Below are 25,666 nucleotides of genomic sequence, written 5' to 3'. Positions count from 1 at the left end.
TAGAAACCACTTAACATATATACACTTTGTATATATGTGTACATATATGTGTATACACACAAATGTATACCTTGTTTCATTCCACAAAAATTTAAAGCATGGAAAATGTACACAATAAAATAATACAATATAAATCAAATAGAAAGTTATAACCAGTTTTATAAGTACTTTAGAAGGAGAAGAGGCTGAGTCTGAGAACACATATAACATAGACATAATATTGTGTATATTTCTAGGATTATATGGTAGATATTTGGGCACCACATTTGACTCTGAGTTCCCTGGCAGCCAAAGTAAAATGGGAACTAATGTCAACTCCATAAAGCTAAATTCCCATGAAGAGAAAAATGTAAGTCGCTCAGACTAAGTAGCTTTCCCTCTAGCTATTACCTATGTATCAGTTAGAATCATCAGACTGAATTTTATAAAAGGCTGAATAAAGTGACTATAGTGTCTTAACCAAATAGGGATTTATATTTAAGTAACAATGAAACCTAGCAGTTGGCCATCCCAGGCTGGAACAGCTCCTCAAGGGAGTCACCAGCAGCTGCCTTTTCAGTGTTCTGTTTTGCCATCCTTAGTGTGGGGTGACTCCAGCTCCAGACAGTGAGTCCACAACTCAGACAGGAAAATAAGAGGAAGGTCAAATGACAAAAAGATGGAAGGCAGCTGTCACCTAAGTCTGCCCCTTTTTGTCAGGAAAACAATACTTTCCTGCCTTCCCCAGAGCCTGCTCCCTAGACCTCTGCTTCCATCTCACTGTGTCACATGGCCAATTTAGCTGCAAGGGAGTCTGAGGAGGTTTTTTTTTTTAACCAAGCACATGGCTGCTCTGAATGAAGAACTTGAGTTCTGAAGTAAGGGGGAAAGTGAGAATCAACATTTCACAGGTAGAAATTTTATTTCATCCTTCTGTCAAGAGCCCAGAAACGTAGCCCAGTCCCTGGGTTTTAGGGAGAAGGGCACTGCTCCCCAAAGCTTGGCTTGAGCATTTGGCAAAAATCCTTTCTGCTGTCAGCACCTAAGAGCATAAAAAGAATAGTGCTGATCATGAAGTTTCCCAAAGTAACTTGTAGACGAGGAAGGAAAAATTAAAGAAACTGTTGGCTTTGAGTCAGCAGCAGCCCATTTGGGAGGACAGTAATTGCCACATTAGAGATGACAGTCGTTTTGCAGTTGACCTTGCTGGTTGTAATCTGGCTATTGCCAGGTAGGAAAGACTTTTTCCATACACTTGCCCCTTCCTATTTAATATTTCAGTCATTGAGTGATTGAACGCAGCAAAAATTTCATCGCCAACTAGTTAAACAGCTATATTTCACGGTTACGATATCTAACAGAAGGGTTTATTTCACAGCTATCATGTTATAGCCATTAAATATATATTTTAAAAGAGTGAAATTAAAATGCTGGAGCCATTTTTTACAGTGATTTAGTCTACAGACTTGCTGAATACAAATGAACCCAAGTCAGTCGTCATTTAACTGGTGAGAGGCATCATTCTTGATGTTAGAACAGCCTCCCAACCACCAGCCTGATTTTCCACAGCTTCCCAGAGCGAAGTGTTGACTCAGTCAGCCTATTGGAAGGGTGAAGGAAAAGGTTCGGAGCCCAAAGGCCCTTTGTATTATTTATATTCACCTCTAAAAATATTTCTTCAGAAAATATTTTAAAAATAGAAGATAGGATGAATAAGAAAGATATAGGTTGACTTTGAACACCTTTCTAGAATATATTGTTAAGAGAGGAAAGCAAGGTGCAAAGCAGTATGTATGATATAATCTGATTTTTGTAAAGCAGTGTAAGTCTTCTCACAGGTATAGGTGTTTGTATGTGATCATATGAATGCTTAGTTGTTAATATTGTTATCTGGGGTTGGGGGATGTGACAGGACGCAGAGAAGAAAGCAACCAAAAGCTACTGTAAAATAATAAGGCAGGGGAGGGGTGTCAAGATGGCTGACTAGAAGCATTGCGTGCCCGCCTCCCCTACTTAGAAGAACCAAAATAGTGTACAGGCAGTCACACTTCAAATACGTTATCCAAGACAGAACGCTGGAATTCAACAGAGAAGTGACAGGAAACACTGTAAGTGGGGAAGGAGAAGGGAAAAAGGCAGTCTGCCTGGCCGGGATCGGCTGGGAGCCAGGAGTGACTTCCCAACATGTGGAAAGGGTAAGTGAGAGACTTCTGGCAGCCCACATGCCCACTGTGGAAATGTGTAATTCTGGCCACAGAGAACTTCTCGACCCTTCCATCCCTGAAACTAACATAGACAGTCTCCTAGAGACTGTGGGATGGAACTCCTCTAGGGAGGAAGGTCGTGCTGGGTTTCTTTCTGAGACCCAAACTGCTATAGCAAGGTGCCATTTTCAAACCTAGCTTTTGGCAGACTGCACACTGTCCTGGGGCCCAGCAGCATCTGGACTGAGGCATTAAGGAAACTTGGGCTGTTGCTATTGGGACTGAGGAGTGAGCTGAGAGCATTTCCACAGTTTAGGCTAAGAAGCAAGTGAGGCACAGGCTGCAGCTGCAGCTGCTGGTGCTGGGAAGTGAGCACTGCCAGGAGACTGGGATGTAAGCGAGGCACAGACTGACACTGGGACTAAGTTGTCAGCTTTCAGGGGTGCTCCTGTAGCCAGAGCCAAGGGGGCAAGCTAGGCATGGACTACTGCCGAGGTTAGAGGGCAAACCCTGGCAGGACTGGAGCATGAGAGGGATGTGTGTTCCCCATCCACCAGCCCAGGCTGTGGCCACCAAAGACAACCCCTCCCTCCAGTGACAGGGCCTCAGCACAGCTGCTGCCACCTCTCAGCTGAGCACTCCACCTGGGGCCCGCTACTGCTCATGATGGCTGGTGCCTGCTGTCATATTTCGGGGGACTGAGCGCAAGCCCACCCAGCCTGGCTTTGGCTCCTCTTCCATAACAGAACACATAGCCTCAGGTCCTTGGGCTTGCCCAACCCATCCACCACCTTGAGTACACTCCTCCCAGGGAACTCACATTGGGCCTAAACTCCTGGCCACTACCATCTCAACTGGTTCCTATACGCAAGCACCACCTGAGTCCTAGAGACTGGCCTGCCCAACCCATCACAACCACTGCCAACATCAATGCACACCACTCAGGACCCAAAAAATCATCCTGCCACTGCTACTGCCATCACCCATGCCACACCAGCTGCCTAGGGGCCTGAGAACCCACCCACCTGCCTGGTTCACTGCTGCCACTACTGGTATCCAAGCAAGCCACCTGGAGGCCCAAGAATTGGCCCACCAGGAACTGCCAAAACAGGCACCAGCTTATACTACTCTGAAGCACAAAGATAGACATGCTCAGCTAACTGCTGCCACCACTGGGGCCTGAAGACTGACCTACCTGGCGTCTCAGTCCCCAGCACAACTTCATCACAGCCTCTCTTGTTAACCACACTGTAACCCACTGAGGAAATCACAGGTACCACTCATTGTGGTTACAGACAAAGAAATCATATAGAGCCTACATGACTACATGCATGCAGAATCAAAGCCAAAGTACCCTATCTAACTGAAACCATAGAAACATCTTCAGGAAAATGTCCTCCCTTATGAAAGTAAATTTAAAATTAGGAAGAAGAGACTGTTATACCAGATGTGCAGATAGCAATGTAAGGACAGAATAAACATGAACAAGCAAGGAAATACACTTCCAAGAGACAAAAGAATTCACCAGCAATAGATCTTAATCAAAAAGAAATTTCCCAAATCCCAGATAAAGAATTGAAAATATTCATTTTAGGGGCTGGGTGCAGTGGCTCGTGCCTGTAATCCCAGCACTTTGGGAGGCCAAGGTGGGCAGATTACTTGAGGTCAGGAGTTCAAGACCAGCCTGGCCAACATGGCAAAACCCCATCTCTACTAACAATACAAAAATTAGCTTGGCATGATGGCACATGTCTGTAATCCCAGCTATTTGGGAGGCTGAGGCAGGAGGATCAATTGAGTCTGGGTGGCAGAGGTTGCAGTGAGCCAAGATCGCACCACTGCACTTCAGCCTAGGCAATAGAGTGAGACTCTGTCTTAAAATAAAAAAAAAAGAGAGAGAAAATATTCATTTTAAAGAAGTTCAGTGAGATACAAGAGAATTCTGAAAAATAGTACAAAGATGTCAGAAAAATAATTCAGTATATGAATTATAAATTTGCCAAGGAGACAGAAAAAGAAGAGAACCAAATAGAAATTCTGAAATTGAAGAACTCATGGAAGGAAATACAAAATACATTTGAAAGTTTCAACAATAGATTTGATCAGGCAGAAGAATCTCAGAACTTGAAGACAGGTCTTTTGAAATAATCCAGTCAGACAAAAATAAATAAAAAATAATTGAAAAGTATAAGCAAGGTCTTTGTTACATTTTGGATAACATAAAGTGATCAAACATTTAAGTTATTAGTGTCCTCCAGAGAAAAGAGACAAAGAAAGGATTAGAAAACCTATTTAACACAATAATAGATAAAAACTTCCTAAGTCTAGAAAGAGATTTAAACATTCTAGTACAAGAAATTCAACAGTCCCCAGGCAGATACAATACAAAAAGGTCTTCTCCATGAAACATTATAGTCAGACTATCTAAAGTCAAAGATAAAGAGCAAATTTTTTAAAAAGCAAGGGAAAAGCATTAGTCATAAATAAAGGAAACTCCATCAGACTAACATTAAGTTTCTCAGCAGAAACCTTACAGGTCATAAGACAATGGGATTGTATATTCAAAATGCTGAAAGAAAAAACTGCCAGTCAAGAATGCTATTTCCAGCAAAATTCTCCTTTACAACTGAAGGAGAAATAGTCTTTCCCAGACAAGCAAATGCTGAGGGAGGGACTTTTTTACTCCTAGATTGACCTTTTGAGAAATGCTCAAGGATCCCTGGAAGTGAAATGACAATATTTACCATCATAAAAACATATAAAAGTATAAAACTCACTAGTAAAACAATCATACAAAGGAGGAAGAGAAAGGATTCAAATCGTGCCACTAAAGAAATCCACCAAATCACAATGACAATCAGTAAGATAAAAAGAAAGGAAGAAAGAAGATGTAAAGAACAAGAAAACCATTTAATAATATGATAGGAACAAAGCCTCACATATCAATAATAACTTTGAACAGAGACATTAAATTATCCATTTAAAAGATATAGAATGGCTCGCTGAATGGAATTTAAAAAAATGATCCAACTATATGCTGCTTACAAGAAACTCACTTTAGCAGTGAAGACATATAGACTGAAAATAAAGTCATGATAAAAACATATTCCATGCAAATGGAAAACAAAAGTGCACAGCAGTAGCTATACTTAGATAAAACAGTCTGTAAGTCAAGAACAATAAAAAAAGAAATACAAAGAAGGTAATTATAATGATAAATGGATCAATCCAGCAAGAGGATATAACAGTTCTAAATATATGGCTATCCCACACTAGAGCACCTAGATTCATAAGGTAAATATTATAAGATCCAAATAAATGGACTGCAATGCAACAATAGTGGAAGTCTTCGATTCACTATTCCCAGCATTAGATAGATAATCTAGACAGAAAGTCAACAAAGAAACACTGGATTTAAACTGAACTTTAGGCCAAATGGACCCAACAGGCATTTACAGTTCTTTCTATCAAACAACTGGAGAATATACATTATTTTCATCAGCATATGAACATTCTCCAGGATAGACCATATGTCAGGTCACAAAACAAGTCTCAACAGTTTAAAAAAATTAAAATCATCACATATCTTCTCAGACCACAATAGAATAAAACTAGAAATCAATACCAGGATGAACTTTGGAAACTATGCAAATACATAGAAATTAAACAACATGCTCCTGAATGACCATTGGGTCAACGAGGAAATTTAGATAAAATTAGGTGGGAGGGGCCAAGATGGCCAACTAGAAACAGCTGTGGTTGGAGGTTCCCACTGAGAAGAATGAAAATGGTGAGTGAATCCTGCACCGGCAACTGAGGTATCCTGATTGTGTCATTGAGACTGACTAGGTGGTTGGCAGGACCCACAGAGAGTGAGGAAAAGTAGGGTGGTGTGTTGGCCCACCTGGGAGCCACATGGGGTGGAGTTCCCACCCCCAGCCAAGAAGGGTGGTGAGTGACCATCCTGCCCTGCCTGGGAAACCATGCTTTATCCATAGACCTGTGCAACCCATGGATCGGGAGATCCCCCTCATGAGCCCACGCCACCAGGGCCTTGGGTCCCAAGCACAGAGCTGTGCAGATTCTCAGCAGCCACTTGGTGGGGACTGCCTAAGACTACCGAGTTCCTGTGGAGAGAGGTAGCCATCATCATCATGGGTGCCTGCTGCCTAAGACGACTGAACTCCCCAGGAGACGGGCAGCTGTCATCACTGTGGCTGCCTGCTAAGACAACTGAGCTCCCATGGGGAGGGGTGGCCTCCATCACTGTAGCTCCAGTCTGCCGTTTTTACCCTGCTGGTGCTGGAGAGACTGGACCATTTGGACCCAGGAGGAATTTCCCATAGCACAGCATAGCAGGTGTGGCAGATCGTGGCCAGACTGCCTCTTTAAGCTGGACCCTGGCCCATCCCTCTTCACTGGATGAGGCCTCCCTGCATGAATTTCAGCAACTCCAGCCAGGGGTTTAGGGACAGAACTCTTATCTCCCTGGGACTGAGCCCCTGTGGGGAGGGGTGGCTATGGTCTCCCTAGATCAGCAGACTTAGTCTTCTCCCCTGCTGACTCCAAGGAACCTGGGCAATCTGGATGAGCAGAGATTCCCCCAACCCAATGCACCCCCTTTGCCAAGGGGCAGCCAGAGTGCTTTGTTAAGCAGGGCCCTGGTTCCCATGCCTCCTGAGTGGGTGGGACCCCTCAGTCAGGTTATACAGGAGTGTTCCTGCTGGTATCAGATCAGTGCCCCTCTGGGACAGAGATCCCAAAGAAAGGAGCAGGCTGCCACCTTTGCTGTTCTTCAGCCTCCACTGGTGATAATTCCAGGTGCTGGAGGGACCCAGGTAAATAGGGTCTGGAATGGGCTCCCAGCAAACTGCAGCAGTCCTATGGAAGATGGGCCTGACTGTTAAAGGAAAGACAAACAGAATGCAACAAGAACAATAGCCTCAACAAAAAGTCCCCATAAAAATTCCATCCAAAGGTCAGCAGTCTCAAAGATTGAAGCTAGAAAAACTCACAAAAATGAGAAAGAATTAATGAAAAAAATGCTGAAAACTCAAAAAGTCAGAGTGCCTTTTCTCCTCTAAATGATCGCAACACCTCTCCAGCAAGGGCACAGAACTGGGCAGAAGCTGAGATGGATGAATTCATAGAAGTAGGCTTCAGAAGGTGAGTAATAACAAACTTCACTGAGCTAAAGGATCATGTTCTAATCCAATGCAAAGAAACTAAGAACCATGATAAAACATTACAGGAGCTGTTGATCAGAATAATCAGTTTAGAGAGGAACATAAATGACCTGATGGAGCTGAAAAACTCAATATGAAAACTTCACAATGCAACCACAAGTATCAATAACCAAATAGACCAAGAAGAGGAAAGAAGTTCAGAGCTTGAAGACTGTCTTGGTGAAATAAGACAGGCAGACAAGAATAGAGAAAAACAATGAAAAGGAATGAGCAAAACTTCTGAGAAATGTGGGATTATGTAAGAAGACTGAACCTATGACTGATTGGGGTACCTGAAAGAGAAAGAGAGAACCAAGTTGGAAAACATACTTCAGGATATCATCCAGAACTTCCCCAACCTAAAAAGACAAGCCAAGATTCAAATTCAGGAAACCCGGAGAGCCCCAGTAAGATATTCCACAAGAAGATCAACCCCAACACATGTAATCATCAGATTCTCCAACATGGAAATGAAGGAAAAAATGTTAAGGGCAGCCAGAAAGAAAGGCCAGGTCACTTACAGATGGAGGCCCATCAGACTAACAGAAGATCTTTCAGCAGAAACCCTACAAGCCAGAAGAGACTGGGGGTCAATACTCAACTTTTTTTTTTTTTTTTTTTTGAGACAGAGTCTCTCTCTTGTTGCCCAGGCTGGAGTGCAATAGTGTGATCTTGGCTCACTGCCACCTCCACTTCCTGGGTTCAATTGATGCTCCTACCTTAGCCTCCTGAGTAGCTGGGATTACAGGCACTTGACACCATGCCCAACTAATTTTGTATTTATATTTGACATGGGGTTTCACCATGTTGACCAGGCTGGTCTTGAACTCCTGACCTCAGGTGATCAGCCCACTTTGGCCTCCAAAAGTGCTGGAATTACAGGCATAAGCCACTGTGCGCAGCCTCAACATTCTTAAAGCAAAAAATTTCCAACTCAGACTTTCATATCTTGCTAAACTAAGCTTCATAAGTGAAGGAAAAATAAAATCCTTTTCAGACAAGCAAATGCTGAGAGAATTCGCCACCACCAGGCCTACCTTGCAAGAGCTCCTGAAGGAAGTACTGAATATGGAAAGGAAAAACCATTACCAGCCACTGAAGTATAAAGACTAATGACATTATGAAGCAACTACATCAACAAGTGTGCAAAAATAACCCGCTAGCATCATGATGACAGGATCATATTAATAGATAACATTAACCTTAAATGTAAATGGGCTAAATGCCTCAATTAAAAGACACAGAATGGAAAGCTGGATAAAGAATCAAGACCCACTGGTGTGCTGTATTCAAGAGACCCATCTCATGTGCAAAGGCACACATAGCCTCAAAATAAAGGGATGAGGAAAAATTTACCAAATGGAAATCAGAAAAAAACAAGAGATGTGATCCTAGTTTCTGGAGAAAACAGACTTTAAAACAACAAAGATCAGAAAAGACAAAGAAGGGCATTAAATAATGGTAAAGGGATCAATTCAACAAGAAGAGCTAACCTAAATATACATGCACCCAATACAGGAGCACTGAGATTCACAAAACAAGTTCTTAGAGATCTACAAAGAGACTTAGACTCCTACACAATAATGGTGGGAGGCCTTAACACCCTACTGTCAATATTAGATCACTGAGACAGAAAATTAATGAGAATATTGAAGACTCAAACTCAGCTCTGGATCAAGGGAACCTGATAGATATCTACAGAAGCCTCCACCCAAAAATAGCAGAATATACATTCTTCTTGGTACCACATGGCATTTACTCTAAAACTGATCACACAATGGAAAGTAAACACTCCTCGGCAAATGCAAAAGAATTGAAATAATAACAAACTGTCTTTCAGACCACAGTGCAGTCAAATTATAACTCAAGATTAAGAAACACACTCAAAACCACACAACTACATAGAATTTGAACAATCTGCTCTTGAATGACTCCTGGAAAAATGATGAAATTAAGGCAGAAATCAAGTAGTTCTTTGAAATCAATGAGAACAAAGAGACAATGTACCAGAATCTCCGGGACACAGCTAAAGCAGTGTTAAGAAGGAAATTTATAGCACCAAATGCCCACATCAAAAAGCTAGAAAGATCTCAAATTGACACCCTAACATCACAACTAAAAGAACTGGAGAACTAAGAGCAAATGAACCCCAAAGCTAGCAGAAGACAAGAAATTACCAAGATCAGAGTGAAACTGAAGGAGATAGAGATACAAAAAATGTTTCAAAAAATCAGTGAATCCAGCAGGTGGCTTTTTTTTGAAAAAATTAATAAAATAGACCACTAGCTAGACTAATAAAGAAGAAAAGAGAGAAGACTCAAATAGACACAATGAAAGATGATAAAGGGGATACGACCACTGACCCCACAGAAATATAACCAACCATCAGAGAATATTATAAACACCTCTATGCAAATAAACTAGAAAATCTAGAAGAAATGGATGAATTCCTGGACATGTACACTCTCCCAACATTAAATCAGGAAGAAGTCGAATCCCTGAATAGACCAATAACAGTTCTGAAATTGAAACAGTAATTAATAGCCTACCAACTATACAAAGCCCGGGACCAGATGGATTTACAGCTGAATTCTACCAGAGGTACAAAAAAGAGCTGGTATCATTTCTCTCCTGAAACTATTCCAAACAATTGAAAAGAAGGTACTTCTTCCTAACTCATGAGGCCAACATCATCCTGATACCAAAACCTGGCAGAGATACCATAAAAAAAGAAAACTCAAAGCCAATATCCATGATGAACATTGATGCAAAAATGCTCAATAAAATACTGGCAAACTGAATCCAGCAGCACATCAAAAAGCTTTATCCACCATGATCAAGTCAGCTTCATCCCCAGGATGCAAGGCTGGTTCAATGTATGCAAATCAATAAATGTAATTCATCACATGAACAGAACTAAAGACAAAAACCACATGATTATCTCAATAGACACAGAAAAGACCTTTAATAAAATTCAACATCTCTTCATGTTAAAAACTCAATAAACTAGGTACTGGTGGAACATACATCAAAATTGTAACAGCCATTTATGACAAACCCACAGTGAATGTCATACTGGATGGGCAAAAACTGGAAGCATTCCCCTTGAAAACCAGCACAAGGCAAGGATGCCCCCTCTCACCATTCCTATTCAACATAGTATTTGGAAGTTCTGGACAGGGCAATCAGGCAAGAGAAAGAAATAAAGTGTATTCAAATAGGAAGAGAGGAAGTCAAACTGTCTGTTTGCAGATGACATGATCCCATATCTAGAAAACCCCATCTCAGAACAAAACTGGAGGCATCATGCTACCTGACTTCAAACTATACTACAAGGCTAGAGTAACCAAAACAGCATGATACTAGTACAAAAACAGGCACATAGACCAATGGAACAAAAAAGATAACTTGGAAATAAGACTGCACATCTACAACCCACTGATCTTCAACAAACCTGAAAAAAACAAGCAATGGGAAAAGGATTCCCTATTTAATAAATGGTGCTGGGAGAACTGGCTAGTAATATGCAGAAAATTGAAACTAGACCCCTTCCTTATATAACAATTAACTCAAGATTAAAGACTGAAATGTAAAACCCCAAACTATAAAAACCCTTGAAGAAAATCTAGGCAATATCATTCAGGATATAGGAAAGGGCAAACAAATATTGCACGATTAAAATGTCAAAAGCAATTGCCTAACCACGCCTACCAAGCGGAGGTGTCCCCAGGCTGTCCCCAGTACTCCAGGCCCTGCCCCCTGCCACACTCTCTTGAAGAGGGGGCCTCCTCCTTGGGGGCTCCAGGTTGGCTTGCCTGTGCTCTTGCCTCCCTCGTGACAGTGGTGTGTGATGTCGTCTGTGAATGCTAACTTCATCACCCTTTCCAGCACACTGCCAATAAACAGCTATTTAAGGCCGGGGGCGTGGTGCAGGGAGAAAACTACAGCCAATATCCCCGATGAACATAAATACAACATTTCTCAACAAAATACCAGCAAACTAAATGCAATAGCACATCAAAAATACAATATACTGTGATCAAGTGGGATTTATACCAGGGACGCAAGGATGCTCCAACACACACAAATAAAAAAACATGACACATCACACCAACAAAATGAAGGACAAAAACCATATGATTATCTCAACAGACATAGAAAAAGCATCTGATAAAGTTCAACATCCCTTTACGATAAACACTCTCAACAAACTAGGCATAGAAGGAACATAAGTCAAAATAGTAAAGACCATATACAGCCAACCCACAGCTAACATCATACTGAATGAAGTAAAGTTGAAAGCCTTTGCTCTCAGAACTGGAACAAGACAAGGAGTCTCACTTTCACCATTCCTATTCAACATAGTACTAGAAGTCCTAGCCAGAACAATCAGTCAAGAGAAAGAAATAAAAAGCATCCAAATTTGAAAAGAAGAAGTGAAACTGTCTCTTTCTGCTGATGATATGATATTATATCTAGAAAAACCTAAAGACTCTACCAAAAAAAAACCCCACTTAAATTTGATAAATATATTCAGTAAAGTTGCAGGATACAAAATCAACATACAAAAAGCAGTAGCTTTTATATATATCAGCAATGATCTAACTAAGAAGGAAATCAAGAAGGCAATTTCATTTATAATAGCTACAAAAATATATAAGAATAAATTTAACCAGGGAGGTAAAATATCTTTATAAGAAAAACTATAAAACACTGATGAAAGAAATTAAAGATGACACAAACAAATGGAAAAATATCCCATGCTCCTGGGTTGGAAGACATATCATTAAAATGACCATATTGCTCAAAGCAATCTACAGGTTCAATGCAACCTCTATCAAAATACCAATGTCATTCTTCACAGAATTAGAAAAACAATCTTAAAATTCATATGGAATAAAAAAGAGCCAGAATTACCGAAGGAATCCTGAGCAAAATGAACAAAGCTGGAGGCATCACTTATTACAAGACTATAGTAACCAAAACAGCATGGCATTTTTATAAAATTAGACACACAAACCAATGGAACAGAATAGAGAACCCAGAAAACGGATCTTTGACACAGCCAGTATGAACTTATATCAGGGAAGCAGCACCCTGTTCAATAAATGGTACTGAAAGAATCGGATAGCCACACACAGAAAAATGAAACTGGACCCCTATCTCTCACCATATACAAAAATCAACTCAAAATGAATTGAAGACTTAAATATAAGACCTGAAGCTATTAGAACAAAACCTAGAGAAAACTCTTCTGAACTTTGCTTTTGGCAAAAAATTTATGACTAAGATCTCAAAAGCATAAACAACAAAAATGAAAACAGACAAATGGAACTACATTAAATCAAAAAGCTTCTGCACAGCAAAGGAAACAATCAAAAGAGTAAATAGACAATCTGTTGAGTGGAAGAAAATATTTGCAAACCATTCATCTGACAGGTGACTAATATCCAGAATATACAGGGAACTCAACTCAACAGTAAAAAACAAAAACAACAACCACCACCACCACAACCAAAAAACCAAGTAATTCCATTAAAAAGTGGGCAAAGGACATGAATAGACATTTCTGAAAAGAAGACATACAAATGGCAAACAGGTATATGAAAAGGTACTCAACATCATTGATCATCAGATAAATGTAAATCCAAGCCACAGTGAGATATCACCTCACCCCAGTTAAAACAGCTTTTATCCTAAAGACAGGCAATCACAAATGCTGGTGAGGATATCAAGAAAAGAGAACACCTGTACACTGCTGGTGGAAATACAAATTAGTATAGCCACTGTATTAGTCTGTTTTCACACTTCTATAAAGAACTACCTGAGACTGGTAATTTCTAAAGAAAAGAGATTTAATTGATTCACAGTTCTGCATGGCTGGGGAGGCCTCAGGAAACTTACAGTCATGGCAGAAGGTGAAAGGGAAGCAAGGCACATCTTAGATGGCGGCAGGAGAGACAGTGAGCAAAGGGAGATGTGCCACACTTTTAAACCATCAGATCTCATGAGAACTCACTTATTATCACAAAAACAGCAAGGAGGAAATCCACCCCCGTGATCCAATCACCTCCCACCAGGTCCGTCTTCTGACATTTGGGGATTCTAAGTCAAGATGAGATTTGTGTGGGTACACAGAACCAAACCATATTAGCCACTATGGAGAATAGTACAGAGGTCCCTCAAAAAACTAAAAATAAAACTACCATGTGATTCAGCAATCCCATTGCTAGGTACATACCCAAAAGAAAGGAAATCAGTATACTGAAGAGAGATCTGCACTCCCATGTTTATTGCAGCACTATTCACAATAGCCAAGATTTGGAAGCAACCTAAGTGTCTATCAATAGATGAATGGATAAAGAAATGTGATACGCATACAAAATGAAGTACTAGTCAGTCATAAAAATGAATGAGATTCTGTCATTTGCAACAATGTAAATGGAACCGGAGGACATGTTGTTAAGTAAAATAAGCCAGGCACAAAAAGACAAACTTTTCCCATGTTCTCACTCCTTTGTGGAAGCTGAACATTAAAACAGTTGAACTCATAGAGAGTGGAATGATGGTTATCAGAGGCTAGGAAAGGTAGTGGTGGGGGAAGTGGGGATGGAAAATGGGACAAAAATATAGTTAGAATGAATAAGATCTAGTATTTGATAGCACGACAGGGTGACTATAGTCAATAATAATCTATTGTACATTTTAAACTAAAAGTAGAATTGGATTGTTTGTAACACAAAGAAATGATAAATGCTGGAGGAGATGGATCCTCCATTTACCCTGATGTGATTATTACACACTGTATGCCTGTATCAAAGCATCTTATGTACCCCATAAATATATACAGCTACTATGTACACATACAAAATTTTAAATTTTAAAAAAGAAGACATACAAATGGGAAACAGGTATATGAAAACATGCTGAACTAATCAGCAGGGGAATGCAAATAAAAACCACAATGAGATATCGTCTTATCCCAGTCAGAATAGCTATTACTAAAAAGACAAAAAATAGCAGATGTTGGCGAGGATGGAGAGAAAAGGGAACTCTTACACACTTTTGCTGGAAATGTAAACTAGTAGAGCCACTGTGGAAAATAGTATGGAGATTTCTCAAAACACTAAAAAGAGAAAGTACCATTTGATCCAGCAATGCTATTACTGAGTATCTACTAAGAAAAAAATCAATATATAAGAGGGATACCTATACTTGCGTGTTTATTGCAGCACTATTCACCATAGCAGAGACATAGAATCAACCTAAGTGTTCATCAGTGGATGAATGGATAATGAAAATGTGATTGCTATTTAGCCAAAAACATTTGCAAACTATTCACACTATTGGAGTGTATACATTTCCTCTTTGTATCAAATCTACCACATCAGGTAGGTATTATTACTCCCATTTTACAGATAGGGAAACTGAGGCTTGAGAAAGTTTAGTTTCTCTCATCAGGCTCACCTAGGAGACAGGAGAGAGAGCTGGGGCTGGACTCAGGACCTCTGAATGTCTGGCCTCTGACCCAACCACATTATGCTTCCTTCTCCCTTTATGGGAATTTTCATTGAATTGGGTCTTGTCTTTTTAATTTCCATTCATTTCCTCCTAGAGAGTCCTGCTTCAGAGCTCACTTTGTTGGGGTGGCTTTTAAGAGGTGCCATTCAAATAAAATTGGGGTGAGTTTCTCTCGCCATCAAGAGCCAGCCACATCCCGCTTCAGGAATGAAAGACTCATCCCTCCAGTTGCTGGGAGTGTGGCCCTCCCTGCCCACACCCAGAGATCTGCTGGCTGAAGAGAGCTGCCTCCCTAGGGTCACCCCCTCTTCTAGGGGTAGCCCAGGAATGAATCCAATGCCTCATTGCTGGGTGCACAGAGACTGGATCCCCTCTCCCCAACTCTGAGGGGCCACCCAAAGTCCAGAGCTCCCAGCCCAGTCAACAGAGGCCCTTGTTGGGACCAACCCCTTCTGCCCAGTCCTGTTTCCTTCCCAGTCTTTTGTTGATTGAGATTGCAAGGACACATTCTAGATAATCCTCATTGTCTTCATTTTTCTTGCTTCACAGCCTTCTATCCCCTCTTTTTCCCTCCTAGACGTTACCTCCCCTATACCATCCCACATTACCAGCAGAGAATCATTTAGGACTCTCTGTTCCTCCTCTTCCCATGGTCTTAGGGCCACCTCATACCTATGTTGCTGCAGGTTGGCTCATCTCCATAAACGCGGGTTGGCTCCTAGGTCCTCAGTACTGGGAGCTCCCTGACCACAGGAAGGACCTCAAATAACACATTTCTGTCTCCTCAGAATGTGTCTGCTCACTCTCTGAGGACCACACCCTCCTTACCAGGCTATGGAAACATTTCCAGGCTCCAGCACAGCAGGGGTGGCCTCTGTAACTTGAAACAACCGGCAGTGATGGCTCTGGGCCATTACAATGTTTTTTGTCTTGGAAAGAATACTTGAAAATTACAAAAATTATGCCATTTCCATTGCATGCCAAAAGCACCCAAATTGCATTTTAATCACTGTACAGAGGAAGCCCTGATACTTGGCTTGTAGATTCGAATGTGTCTGGTTTTAATCAAGGCGTGTGCTGTTCTTCCAGTTCCCTCACATTGGGCTAACGCAAAAGACATCAGAATCCAACACCAGGGCTATGTTAAAAGAGCCCCAGAGTCCACACTCACCTTGGCAAGTGGAGGGGAAGCTGCCGCCTATATACAAAGTCCGGGAGAAGGTGAGTCCTGAACACTGGCCACAGCCATGGGCTCCTGTGGACCTCCCAGGGGGCAGCAAGGCTGGCACGTTGGGCCAAGCAATTGTTCCTTGTAAGAAACTGTGCATTTACTATCCTTGGACCCTAAGGGTTGGTAGTGTCCCCACCCCGTACCCTGGTGCTCTCCAGCAGGAACTACCTCCTGCTACGGACAATCAAGTCAGGCTCCTCCATGAACAGGAAGCAACATCCTTCCAGCCCACAGCTCATTAACATGCACCTCCTGCCTCCCCGGCCAATTCCTGAGCAACTTCAAGGCCCTGCAGTGGCACGAAGGAGAAGCAAGGGTCCATGTCATACCTGCCAGGGTCCCCCCGAGTGAGGCCTTGGGCCAGGGCTCTCATCTCCTGGGACTCCTACTGGCCAGATGACGGAGTTGGTCTACATAGCCTCAAAAGTCCTTCCCAGCTTTTGGCTCTGTGAGCCTATACGCTTTTCCATCCTTGCCTCCAAATAAGGTGTTTTGAAAGAGAATTTTTATGACTTTCAGGAAGCTGGAAATAAGGTGGGGTTTCAAAGCCCCGGGGCTGATGAGCACGTAGATATCCTCCCTGTCCTGTATCTGCTCCATCTCGGGGGCCAGGTTTCATTGTCTTTCTTAGAGGTTACTTTGCCTCATCCATCTTCCTTCCACATCACCGGATCCCAGTTCTGAAAGCAAGCCGGGTTCTAATGTGTGCCCTTTCTCTTCCATCCCACTTTTCCAGCAAGCAGTGAATAACCAGTTCCCCTTCTCCGTGCATGACAATCGGCACAGTTTGGAGAACTCTGGATGCTACCTTGACTCCGTGAGTATTTCTTTCCAAATTATTAATAAAACAGGGAACAACACAAGAGATCTTGATTTTCTGGGGTGTGTTGAAGATAGAGGACTGGCCTCAAAACTGGAACAAGGTCAAAACAAAGCGAGATCTTAAACAAGACTCATAACAGGTTAAAAAAAATGTTGGAAGCTCTCAGAATTCCACGCCGCTTTCAAGATCTACACCAGTGTTCTGCCTAGGTGTGTGTGCACTTCATCCTTCTCCAAGTGCCTTCCCATAAATTGTCTCTTTTGCGAGCTTTCTTGTGAGGATCTGCCATGGGAAGGAGGGACTGCTATGCGTATCTCTGGATAGCAGAGCCAGGATCCACAAGGAAAGGTCAGAAGGAGGAGGAGCTTACATAATAGAAGGAAGGATTTCCTCGTGACTGGAGTTGCCTTTTCTCAGCAGGTGGTGAGTTCTCCTTCACTGAAGAACATGAAGTCTGACACAATGGTGGTTAACACAGCACTATGTGATAGCAATGTAATGCAAACTGTATGCATAATTTTAAGCGTTTTAGTGGTTACATTAAGTACAAAGAAACAGGTGAAACTTACTTTAATAACATATTTTATTGGCTGGGAGCAGTGGCTGACCCCTGAAATCCCAGCACTTTGGGAGGCTGAGGTGGGAGGATCATTTGAGGTCAGGAGCTTGAGACCAGCCTGAGCTACCTAGTAAGACTCCGTGTCTACAAAACATTAAAAAATTAGCCAGGTGTGGTGGTGCATGCCTGTTGTCCCAGCTACTCAGAAGATTGAAGCAGGAGGTTCACCTGAGCCCAGGAGTTCAAGGCTGCAGTGAGCTATGACCACGAACCCTGCACTCCAGCCTGGGTGTCAGAGTGAGATCCTATCTCAAGCAAACAAAAATAATTTATTTAGCCCAATAATTCTCCAAATTGTCCATTCAACATGTAATCAATATAAAAAATTAATGAGATATTTTACATTCCTCCTTCCAAACCGAGTCTTTAAAATCTAGGTGGTATTTTACGCTTACATAACATCTCAACTTAGACAACTCACATTTCAAGTGCTCAGTGGCTACATGTGGCTCGGGGCTACCAGACTGCACAGCACAGGGAAACCTATTAGGTAGAAAGCTGCATCAAGTGATATCTGCAAATCCTCATGGAAGCTGAAAGTCCAAGATGATGAAGATGTTATTAATGGCCCACCATTTAGAAAGCATCTGCCATATACCAACATCTCGTATTATTGTATTCAATCCTCACAACAATCCTACAGGCTCATTACACTTATCATCTCAATTTAGAGATGAGCAAATTGAGATCCAGTAAAGTTAAACAACTTGCCCCAAATCCCTCTTTCTTCTAGACTACAATGTCTTAACTAAATAGAAGTGCCTTAACCCGAAAAATCTGGTTTTCTTCTGGCAGAATGTTGAAAACAGAACCAGAATACCCACTTCGCCTGCTTCTGTAAATGGAGTGCTTAATATTGTTTTTCAAATAATCAAAGCAACGTATGTCCTTTAAAAACTGAAATAATACAGAATTGTATAAAATTAAAAATAAATTCACACCCTTATTTTCCCTCCTCACAATCTGACCTTGATGACTCACTGCTAGTAATGGTTTTGTGGGTAAAATTTGAGACTTTTTCCAATTCACATGCAAATGTACACACATAAATGTATATTTGTTAATGGTATAAACAGGATTGTACCACTTGTATTTTGCTAAGGTTATGATGGTCTTCTAGAAAACCTTGGAAGCTTTCCAACTTTCTCTATGTTCTGGAATAGCTTATATAACATTTGGATTTTCAGTTTAATGAAGGTTAGACAGAATTTGCCTATGAAATAACTTGGGTTTGATATATTTTTTAGAGTAAGTTTTTTATTACTTTTTCTTTTGTTCTTGATTATTAATCTATTCAAACTTTCTACCTCTTCTTGGGTAGATTTTGCTGATATATATTTGCCTAAAATTTATCTAATTCATTTCAAATGTACTGGTATAACATCTCTCAAAATAGTCTTATTTTGTTGTTCCTTTAAAAATTTTTTTTCAGTTGAATGTTTAGTTCACATACTTGCAATTGTTTTTGTTAATAATTTATTAAAACTATAAGTAGTCTTTAAGATTATTGGTTTGACTACATCCCAAAGGTTTTTCCAATTAAGGTCTCATTATTATTTGCTTTCAAATAGCCTATGCTTTAATTTTTAATTTCCCTTTTCCTAAAAAAATTGGAAGAATGTTTTGAATTATCTATATGGTTAAAAATTTTAGAAATAATCTATTCATTGCTAATATCTAGTTTTATGGGTTATGGTAAATTTCAAAGAGTATAATCTAAGATTTTCACTTTTTGAAATATGAGATTATCTTTGTTGTCTTGTATGTGATTAACTTTAACAAGTGTGTTGTGGCTGTTTACAAATAATATATATTCCCCCATGTTGGTTACAAAGTTCTTTATATTTATTAATTTAGGACTGCAAATTATTTAAACCTTTCTCATGCTTGTCTTAATTTTTGTATTGATCTGTCAATTTCTGTTTCTAAGATTATTCTTGAGATTCTAAAGTTTTTTTGCCTATGTAGTTTAATACCATATCTTTCTGCATCAAAAATTTTTGTTGTTTTATTTTCATGATGGCTTTTGCCGTTTATCAATATAAAGTGTTTCTCTTTATATGCGTTAATGCTTTCAGCCATGAATTCTATCTACGTTATGATACTAGCATTGTCACTATTACTCTCTTTTTGCTAATGTTTGTTCTTTATGTTGTGGCCCATTCCTTTGTCTCCATAATTTGTAGTCACTTTGCTTTGCGTTTGTCTTCTATGATAAGTAGAATGCGGCATAGTTTTTTTAAAAAATCCAAGAATCTATTTCTTTATGTGAGAATTTAGCCCATTCACATTATTATGACATTTTATGCTTTTGGTTTTATTTCTGCCATCTCACTTTTATGTTTCCTATTTATTATGCTTATATTTTGTTTCTTTTTTTCTTCCTCTCATGACTTTGCTAGACTGATTTTTTTTGCTCACTCTGACTTCTATTGATGTTCTACGAGTACTTGCCCTCAAGTATAAATATTTAAAAATTATATTAACACTATATTACTCTATGTATAAAAATTAGTAACTATAGCTTTTCCCCAAGAATAAGGTAAGTCTTTCAGCAGGCTGTATCTCACTTCCTGCTTCAGGGCTGCTGTATTGGTGGCCAGGTTGTATCCTCCAAGTTCTGTAGGTGCCATTCCTGGACTTCAGCTGGGAGCTCAGAGACGTGGCCCTCATTTCCCTAATCAAGTTGAAATCCTGGAATTTTAGTTGTAAATTCTTTTCTGTCTGTCTTTCTGTTTCCCTCCCTCCTTTCCATTTTGTGAATTTGTACAATTCAATACATTTCATAGTCACATTATTAGCAAGCATTTAGATTTCATCCATAAATTTTACTTGCTACTTCCCTTGAAGCTCTTTCCCCTATTTTCATCATGCCTTTCTTTTACTTGTTTTTCAATTTGCTGGAGTATCCTCAAGTCATTCTTTAGAAGCTGACTTGGACTTTGTGCCCCGCGTCATACACTTGTTCCTCCAGTGCCACTCTCTTCCTCTTCTCCCCACTCTGGTTCCGGGGGGCTGATCTATGTGGAGTACATTCCTCCCCAGTCCCCTCAGTCCTGGAGCCATTGCACAACCCCTCGGGGTGTCCCTACACATACCCACACATATGTAGATAGTCCCTTTATAGACTGTCCTCAAATTACTCTAATTGAAATGTGCCTTGCATCTCCTGCTGCGAATCTGACATTGACCCTTCATCACAGAAACCTCACTTTACTGATGTGAAGTCTATGTAATGTAACGTCCGTTTCCTCTCAGTCGTTCATGTCAGTATAGTGTTTTTGTTCTTGGTTTTCACCTAGTTGTGATCAAACAGAATGTACAGTTTTGAGTACACAGTAATTATTAGGTTCACATGTAAGGCGCTGAGAGTGAATGAGGAAGCCGGTGGGCCAGTACCCAAAGGTGCTGGGTCCTTCAGGGGAGCCCTTAGGGATGGGAAAGAAGTCGGCCTCCTCAGACTTTTCAGAGAAAGAGTCATCATTGGTCCCACTGAGTGCTGGGGAGCAGGGAGGGTCGGCGATGTTGGGGCAAAGGGAACCTACCTGGGTCCCTAAGGTTGAGGCTGTCTAACAGTCTGTTTCTGGCTGAATTCTCTCTGGTTCTGCCTTCCATGTCTCTAAAAGCCCCGGCTCCTTGGTGGCACCAGAAGACTGTGAGGACAATAACAGAACCCCGCCAGGGTTTTGTGAGTGTCAGTTCATAACCTTCAACAGGTTGGTAAAGGAGACCTCGAGACAGTCATCATAGGGTGCATTTCAACATATACATGTCAAGTAACTGATTTTAAGAAACACCTCAGAACTAGGTGACTGAGGCTGGGCACGGTGGCTCACGCCTGTAATCCTAGCACTTTGGGAGGCTGACGTGGGCAGATTGCCTGAGCTTAGGAGTTCAAGACCAACCTGGGCAACATGGCAAAACCCTGTCTCTACTAAAAATACAAAAACTTAGCCAGGCGTGGTGGCATCCACCTGTAGTTCCAGCTACTCAGCAGGCTAAGGCATGAGAATTGCTTGAACCCGGGAGGCAGAGGTTGCAGTGAGCTGAGATCGTGCCACTTAACTCCAGCCTGGGCGACAGACAAAGACTGTTTCAAAACAAACAAACAAACAAAACAAACAGACAAACAAACAAAAAACTATGTGACCTTGAATATTTTCCTTCTAATCTTGTAATTCTTCTCCAGGGCCTGGGACGTAAGAAGATCGCTCCAGATAAGAGGCAACATGTTTCAAGAAATTTTAATCTCTGGGCATGTGACTATGTTCCATCTTGTCTTGATGGCTTTTCAAATAACCAAATATCATATGTGCATAAAGAAGCCGTGGTGGTCTCAAGTTTCAGACGCTTTCCACGATGCTATAAAGAGATATGGAACACTTTAACATTTCTTCCTGAGCGAAGATATACAGAGTTTTTGAAAAAGAAGCCCAAGGTAAGGTTCACTATTGACAAAAAGGTTATCTCTTCACTGGAGTCCTAATCCTCCCAGAAGTTTTTTGATGAATTTTTAATATTGGTATTTCATCAGACATCCTAAAAGCATACGTTTTCTGATCCAGCACTACTATTTAATTTTTTAAGTGCTTTTATGATTTTTATAAGGTCAAAAAGCATTCAGATCTTTGTGAAATAAATATGTGATGACATACGCATGTGTAAATAAACTTTTCGGATGGCCACATTTACTTTTGGGGAATTTTAAAAAGTACATCCTTATATGGTCACATTTTCATTTTGAAATTTCAAACCATACAGAGGAAACGAAAGTCCTCCTGATTTCACCACATCTCCAATCCTGTACGTCCTCAGAAGTAAGTTAACTACTTGTTCTTAGTCTGCATTTACAAGCATATACATCTGCATTAACACATAAATTTTTAACATTACTATGTTACACAGTGCAAAATATTCTACCTTTTTCTTTTTTTTCTTTTTTTGAGACAGTCTCTGTCTCCCAAGCTGGAGTGCAGTGGCACGATCTCGACTCATTGCAACCTCTACCTCCTGGGTTCAAGTGATTCTCCTGCCTCAGCCTTCCCAGTAGCTGGGATTACAGGTGTGCATCACCACGCTGGACTAATTTTTCTATTTTTAGTAGAGATGAGGTCTCACCTTCTTGGCCAGGCTGGTCTTGAATTCCTGGCCCCAAGTGATCCTTCCACCTTGGCCTCCCAAAGTGCTGGGATTACAGGCATGAGCCACCGCACCTGACCTTCTACAGCTTTCTTTTGATACTTAATAATGTGTCTTGGAATTCTTGCAGTGTTATAAGAATAGACTGATTTTTTAAAAAATCACTACCTATATTCCCAAATACAAATTCACTCTGTTTTAAATAATTATCTTAATAGTCATTTGAATAATTTCTAGTGTTTTTGCTGTTAGACACAGTGGTACATGAACGTGCTTGATCAGCCTCTCTGGATACATATTTCCCTGAACCTCTGGAGTGGATAGACTCTGAAAAGTTACTTTGTTAATGCTTGGTTGTCAGTAACGCACAAAGTGTTGAGAAATAATGCCATTGGTTTTGAAAAAGACTGGACCAGTTGAACTCCTACTAACAGTATCTGTGAATTTCTGTTTTTCCCCTTTCACATTATCATTTAAATATTTAAGGATATTTAAGGGGAAAAAAGGGACCTTGTTATTTTCTTATTTAGCATTTCTCTAATTATTAGTGAAGCTGAGTATCTTTTCCCACGCAGTGGCCTCCTCTATTTCCTTTCTATAGACTGAGCAGTGTCCCCATCATTCCTTACCAAAATTTTCTTGTTTATCTTGGATATTTTTTTCTGTACATAAATTTTAGAATAAGCTTGCAAAGTAAACAAACAAACAACAACAAAAATAACATTGCCAATGTGATAGGCATCTCCCCAAATTTAGCTTTTAATTTATGGGAAAACGGACACCTTTATACTGCATCTTCCCCTTTGTTTGAATTTACTTTATATCCTTCAGTAAAGTTTATAATTTTCCTCACATGGGTCTGATGTGTTTCTTTTCCATGTTTATTCCTGTATATTTTGAAATTCTGTGGCTATTTTGAATGTTTTAGTTGCACTTTTAGATTGGTTTTGGCAGATGCATGAGAAAGCTATTGGTTTCTGTATGTGAATCTTCTACTTGGCAACCCGGCTAAACTTCTAATAATAAATAAATAAATCTTCTAATAAAATAAAAAGAAATTTCTAATAATATTTCAGTGGATTCTCTTCTGGATTTTTGTTTGTTTTTTATTTATTTATTTATTTATTTATTTTTTATTTTTTATTTTTTTTGAGACGGAGTCTCGCTCTGTCGCCCAAGCTGGAGTGCAGTGGCGCAATCTCGGCTCACTGCAAGCTCCGCCTCCCGGGTTCACGCCATTCTCCTGCCTCAGCCTCCCGAGTAGCTGGGACTACAGGTGCCCGCCACTGCGCCCGGCTAATTTTTTCTATTTTTAGTAGAGACGGAGTTTCACCATGGTCTCGATCTCCTGACCTTGTGATCCGCCCGCCTTGGCCTCCCAAAGTGCTGGGATTATAGGCGTGAGCCACCGCGCCCGGCCTGGATTTTTCTAAATGGAAAATTATATCATTTGTAAAATAATAACTATTTTAAGTCATTTCCAACATTTATATTTTTCCCATCTTATTGCATTGGATAGGACCTCAGGTACAATTTGAATATTATTACAGAGAGTATATATCTTCATTTTCTTTTTTTTCTTTTTCTTTTCTTTTTAAGAGACAGGATCTAGCTCTGTTGCCCAGGCTGGAGTGCAGTGGTGCCATCATAGCTCACTGCAGCCTCAAACTCTCAGTCTCAAGTGATTCTCCTATGTAATGAGAACTACAGGAGCACGCCACCACACTCAGCTAATTTTTAATTTTTTTTTTTTATATATGGGATCTCACTATGTTACCCAGGCTGGTCTCGAACTCCTGGCCTCAAGTGTTCCTCCTCTGCTGGGATTAGAGGCATGAGCCACCGTGCCCGGTCCTGATTTCTTTATAGATTAAGATGTTAAGCCTTCATGTCAAATATATTTCAAGTATTTTATCTATTTTGTTGTTTTTTGTTCCTCTTTGCTTATAAACTTTATTTCTCAGAGCAGTTTTAGGTTTACAGAAAAATTGGAAAGTTCAGAGTTCCTGTATACCCACTCTCCCCGCTTATCTCCACAGTTTCCTCTACTGTTAATATCTTGCTTTGGTGTGGTATACATCATATAAAAGCCCTGCATATTTTAACACAGTAAAATGAATGAAATTTTTATTTAATGGCTTCAGGATTTCATGTCGTGCTTAGGACTTCCTTTGCTTAAGATTATTAAATAATTCTGAGTTTGTGCTATGGTTGTACGTATGGAGGGACATTATAGCAAATAATGTTCTGGTGTTTATTGAGATAATCTTATGTTTTTCTCTATTAATCTGTTAATATAATAAGGTATATCAGTGGATTTTCTAAACTTCAGTCATTCTAGCATTCTTGGGACAAACTCTAGTTGTTATGAGGTATTATGCTTCCGATGCATTCAGAATTCGACATGCAATTATCTTACTTGCAGTCTTTTAGTTTTTAAACTTCTGCAATTATTATTTTAGCTTTCAGTTGAAGGCAGCTTTCTCTCCTTTTCTATCCTCTGACACTGCTTATATAAATTGCAAATACCTATAGAATTTGCCAGGAAAACTCCTGGACCTGAGGCTGTTTTCGGGTGCAAATCTTGGCATGTCTTTTCCCTTTATTTTTATGGAGATTGGTCTGTATGGTACTTCCATTTTTTTTTTCTTTTCTAATTTTGATCATTTTTATTTTTAGAGGAAACCATTTGTTTTACATGGCTTTGTAAAATGTTGGTGTTTTAATACAGTTCTCTTTTCTAAGGCTTTTAAAGTCACATCCTGTCCTTTGACATTTTGAATGTTTACATGCCTTTGCTCCATTTACCAACTCTACATTTTTGTTGCTGTTGTTTGCTTTTGATCTCATTAATGTATGCTTTCATGTTTACTAATTCCTTTCCTGAGCTTATTTTGATTTTCTTTTTCTAGCTTCTCAAGGTGA

General features: G+C 40.3%; 1 protein-coding gene across 2 annotated transcripts in view; it reads left to right on the top strand.

Moving 5' to 3' along the window:
• The window catches only part of TEX36 (testis expressed 36), an 89,000-nt gene that overhangs the window by 1,438 nt on the left and 61,896 nt on the right, over positions 1-25,666 (top strand). Inside the window, exons 2-4 of one of the 2 annotated variants that reach the window (XM_050803801.1) lie at positions 16,019-16,150; positions 16,897-16,977; positions 21,792-22,289. In XM_050803801.1, the coding sequence (XP_050659758.1) occupies positions 16,019-16,150; positions 16,897-16,977; positions 21,792-22,088 (510 nt within the window). In that variant the 3' untranslated portion in view covers positions 22,089-22,289. Of the gene's footprint in view, positions 1-16,018; positions 16,151-16,896; positions 16,978-21,791; positions 22,290-25,666 lie in introns of those variants that run through there. The other variant, XM_050803802.1, reaches the window with a different exon arrangement.

This window comes from Macaca thibetana, chromosome 9 (assembly GCF_024542745.1).
Source record: "Macaca thibetana thibetana isolate TM-01 chromosome 9, ASM2454274v1, whole genome shotgun sequence".
Taxonomy (NCBI): Eukaryota; Metazoa; Chordata; class Mammalia; order Primates; family Cercopithecidae; genus Macaca; species Macaca thibetana.
This window is presented reverse-complemented; position numbering and strand designations above follow the sequence as displayed.